This window comes from Coffea arabica, chromosome 10e (genome assembly GCF_036785885.1).
Source record: "Coffea arabica cultivar ET-39 chromosome 10e, Coffea Arabica ET-39 HiFi, whole genome shotgun sequence".
Taxonomy (NCBI): Eukaryota; Viridiplantae; Streptophyta; class Magnoliopsida; order Gentianales; family Rubiaceae; genus Coffea; species Coffea arabica.
Window position 1 is genome coordinate 18,512,661 of NC_092328.1, and position 4,847 is coordinate 18,517,507.

Here is a 4,847-nt window from a genome sequence, read left to right on the forward strand (position 1 = left end):
GAAGAATTAAGTTACCAGAAAATTGTTTTCGAAAGAAATTGAATCTGCCGTGAGCTTGAGCTGGAAATTTCAGCTTTAACTTGCTGATTTGTGATGATCTGAGCGTAGTCTTGGACCCAATCTGATAGATAGCTCTTTATTTGGTTTTGCATGTGAACTTTACGGCTAGGAATTCGGTTGCATGGCTAGAAATTTTTGTTGGAAGCTGTTGGACTGCTAAACCAATTTTCCAGCTTAGCCGATGGAGTTGTTTTGGGAGTTGTATGGGTATCTTAGTATGAAATTTGCTGGAAAGTGTTTGATTCTCACTCGGCTATGTGTTTAACTAACTGGAATCTGGATGATTAAGCTTTGCATGAGGTTAATTAGCTTTGATTAAGTCAGAAAAATTGAAAAGATACAAAATCAGGTTGCATGCAAGCCAACCGAGGGCAGGATTGATTGAATTTCTGGTTGGATAGTGTTTTGATGTTGTTCGAACTTGTTTAGGGATCAAAGCTGATAGATAACTGATTTTTGGGTCATGCATGTAGCTGTTGAACCGTGAAAAAAAAAAAAGAAAGAAAAGGAATCTGAAATTGCGGCCGAGAGAAAGAGTTGAGCATTTGATTAGTTTTCTTCGAGTTTGTAGCTGAGACTTTCATATTGGATGCTTAAGATCTGTTTATAACTTGCTAATCACCTTTTGCATGTTGGGTTGGAGTAAAAATTGAAGAAAACTAGGGACAAAAGCTCTATAAATGAACTACTATATTGCTGGAAATTGGATTTGATAGCTGGCCGAATTAATTGAGGTTTTTGAGTGAGATTATTTTCTGGCTTTGTGTGTTATTTGTTCTAGTTTGGTTTGGACAGATTATAAGCTATACGTTTAGTGTTTTTAGCAAGTAAAAGTTGGACATCTTGGATTGAAATTTGCTGGAATTCTCTTGACTATCGAAACAAGAAAAGAAAATCTGAATTTTTAGAATTATTTGAGAGTCAAGTTGGCTGTTGTTTTTCTTCCTATTTTGGGTTGAAATTCTGGTTGAATTGTGATTGGAAGTGATTGTTTGTTGTCAAGAGCTAATGATTGATGAAGCTCTTGGCCATTTGAGTAATTTTTGCAAGAGTTAAATTCTTGGTGGAATTGTTTAAGTTGTTTGGCCGAAATGTACTTGGAAGGCCATGACCTGTGATTTGGAATTGTTTTGATATCTTGGACTTCCTTTGTTTAATTTGGAATAGAATCGAACCTGTTGAAACCTAGGGCTAATGATTGATGAAACCCTAGTGAAATTGATATTCGAATTGTGATTTTGCTATATTGGCAACTTGGAATATAATGTGCAAATGAAGTGGGAATCGTGAAGTCCGTTGTGGTCATTTGAATTTGAGTACTTTTAAACCAAGCTTTGTTGATATATTTTGTTTTAATATCAGGCTATAGAAATTGAGCATGGTACGATAATGCTAAAATTCGAGTGTCGGGACTTTTAAAACCTTGCTAACTAGTTAATTCTTTTCTTTGTTTAAACTAGCTTTATTACCTTTAAGAAATAATTACATTAACTTCCAAACTTCAAGTTTTTCGTGAAATTATTCCTGGCTAGTTGTTTTAGAGGAAAATTGTTAAAAACACTAGATTTTAATAATTTTAAATGAAAAGTGTAGAAAACTTGCTCGACAAGAAAACTTATTTGAAGTGTATTAGTCCTAGTTGCACCTCTAGAAAGAAAAGTATCTTTAAAGAAATCATACGAAATATTTTATCGCTTTATTAGCTTTAATTCTAGGAGATGTAATGATTTATTCTGAGAAAATAAACTAGTTATATACCAGATAATATTTTATATATAAGCCAAGAGTTTGTATAGTAAAACTTATAGTTTTTTTTAAAAACTTGATATTTTAGGGTTTAGCGAGGACGTGGACTTCGATTCCCAGCTTGACCTGTGACTTCACTTTTGGTGAGTGTCCCTGCTTGTTTTATGACTATTTGGTTACAGTGCTTTCTTGACTCGATATATGATAATTGCAAAGTGGTTTTTGATCCATCGAAGTGAGCAGTGTGTACTTTATCACACTAGCCGTTCGAGTGGTGACTTGTGTGAAATGTTTTCGTGAATATCTCAAGTGTTGTGACGTCGTTGGGTAAATCCCTCGACTAGTTTGTGACGTCGTTGGGTAAATCCCTCGACTAGTCTGTGACGTCGTTGGGTGAATCCCTCGACTAGTTTATCCAAAGGGTATACTCGAGTATTACCGCTTTCTTATTTGGTGTGCGGGCCCGGGACAGGGGTATGATTGGTGTCGGAGTTGAGAAAAAGAAAAAGATCTACATGGACCGTAAGTAGTGAGAGTTGACGGAATGTCAACTACGGTAAATTTTGATCAAGCGTGGAGAATGGCTCCTGAGAGCCCCTGTATCCTACCTTGTGCTGTTATACGCTTTCCTATTTGTTTACTTCAGTTGAAATCAATACGTGTTATTTTTTTTATTTGATTGCATGTTTTGGGGCACCACTGAGCTTTAGCTCACCCCACGTTTATTTGTTTTTCCTTGACAGGTCTTGACGTTTGAGAAATCTGAGCCTACTTATATTTGCTTATGAATGTATTTGAACCTTGTGACTTTGATTTGCAGTTCGTAATGTAATTCGAATAAAACAATGTACTTTTGTCTTGGGTTACCACTTGAAGCTGGAAAAGTGTAAACCCTAATTCTGATATTTGGCTCGTATGTAAATATTTGCGTCGTATGAATATATACTTTTGAAGTTGTTTGAATTTACTACTTGGTTGTAACGTGTGAGGTATTTAAGAGCCGTCGATTGGCTATCTTCAATTGCTGTTATCTCTGAAGTTACTGTGGTTTTAGCAATTGATCTATTTTTGGGAGATCGTTATTGTAATAGTTAGGTTAATCTTCGGAAGGATTTGGGTGAGATTGTTTGCGTGAGTCCTGGCGAGAGCTAGGCAGACGGCCCGCCAACCCTCTGGTTCGCCTTAGGGGGAAGTGGGGTCGTCACACGCTAAGTTTTTATGTCTTCAGCCGGACAATGCCGATAATCTCAAAGAGGATGAAATGGTTCAGATATTTGCACATTCTCTAATTTATGTACCCGCAGTACTGCACAACTGTTTACATCAACATTGTGCTTCCGGACCACTGAGGAAAAATATGAGCAATAATCATGCAAAGGCAAAAAACCTATGTCCTGCTCTAAGACATTTTTCACCATACAACTCATCAGTAGCAGCAATATAGGAACAAGATTCCTCATAAGAAGGATACTTTAAGGGTTCAAAAACATTAAATTCTTCTTTCTCTGTACCAACCTTTAGAGTTAATTTTCCTTCAAGTAAATCTATAGTAGCTCCCCTCGTAGCTAAGAACCCTCTACCAAGGATAATAGCTATAGAAATATCTTCCTCCATATCAAAAACAATAAAATCAGTAGGAAAATAAAATTTACCAACTTTAACCAATAGATCTTCTACAATACCCATTGGATAACACACTGAATGATCAGCCAATTGTAGAATCACTTGAGTAGGCACTAGGTTGGTAAACTTCAATTTCCTGAAAAATGATAAAGGCATCAAATTAACACTAGATCCAAGGTCACATAAACATTTATCAACAAGAAGATGTTCAAATTGACAAGGCACAGTAAAACTCCCTGGATCTTTCATCTTAATTAGAAGATGATTTTGAAGTATTGCATTGCATTCCTCAGTAAGGGACACCTCTGCAAAGTCCTTTAACTTCTTTTTATTAGATACTATCTCCTTTGAGAACTTTGCATAAGCAAGGATATTTGCCAAAACTTCGGAGAAAGGCATATTAACTTGTAACTTCTTAAACATACCAACAAACTTTTGATATATCTCATCAGCTGCCTTCTTCTTAAACCTTTGCAGGAAGGGGATAAGTGGCACATAAGTTTTAACTTCTGGCACCTTTATACATTGATCATCTTCACACTTTTTGCCCAAGCCATCATGCTCATCCTCAATTTTTTCAGTTCCATCATCCACTTTAACCTCATTTTTCTTCTCAAGTACTGGCTTTACTTTAGCTTCAGGATCATCCAACACCTTCCCTGAGCGAAGAGTTATTGCCATTGTAGCTTCTTTAGGATTCACCTGAGTAGTACTAGGCAGTTTATCTTGCCCCTTCTCAGTTATTCCCTTCGACAATGGGCCTACTTTTTTCTCAAAACGTTGAATAGAAGCTTGTTGAGATTGAGTTATTTGCTCCAATTTCTGTATGTATTGCAACATCATATTTTCAACACTTGGCTTCTTTTCTTGAGCAAGCGAAGGTAGATATTGAGATCCCTGCGACTGACCTGGGAACCCAGGCTGTCCCATAGGGGTGATCCCTTGATTTCTCCATGATAAATTAGGGACATTTCTCCATCCCTCATTATACATATTAGAAAAGAGATCATTCATTTGAGAACATGGCTCTAAAGATTGAGTTTTGCCTTTTAGCGACAATTGCATCTGATGCATCTAACGACTCAATTCGGTCACTTGTGAATCCAAATCCTTAGAAGTAGATACTTCATGGACACTTACTCTTTTACCTCGACTTGCCTTTTGTTGAGAGTTACTTGAGAGTTACTAGCAAGTAACTCAAATATTGCAATCAATTCTTCCAGAGTTTTATCACCAATGTACCCTTTTACTGCAAAATCTACCATGTTTTGAGTCGTGAAAGTCAAGCCATCATAGAAAAATTGCACTTGTAGAGCCAATGGATACTGGTGATGAGGACATTGAGCAAATAGCAACTTATACCGTTCCCAAGCTTCGTGAATGGGCTCTCCCTCCATTTGAGTAAAGGAGCAAATTTT

General features: G+C 36.7%; 1 protein-coding gene across 1 annotated transcript; it reads right to left on the reverse strand.

Moving 5' to 3' along the window:
• Window positions 1–3,174: 3,174 nt before the first annotated feature.
• On the reverse strand, window positions 3,175–4,503 carry LOC113711361 (uncharacterized). The gene has a single exon (XM_027234525.1). It carries the CDS (start codon window positions 4,501–4,503, stop codon window positions 3,175–3,177), a length of 1,329 nt encoding a protein of 442 aa, XP_027090326.1.
• Between the last annotated feature and the right edge of the window lie 344 nt (window positions 4,504–4,847).

Bases quoted from the DNA above. Each gene is read 5' to 3' on its own strand.
- LOC113711361 (XM_027234525.1), bottom strand. From the start codon at position 4,503: ATGCATCAGATGCAATTGTCGCTAAAAGGCAAAACTCAATCTTTAGAG.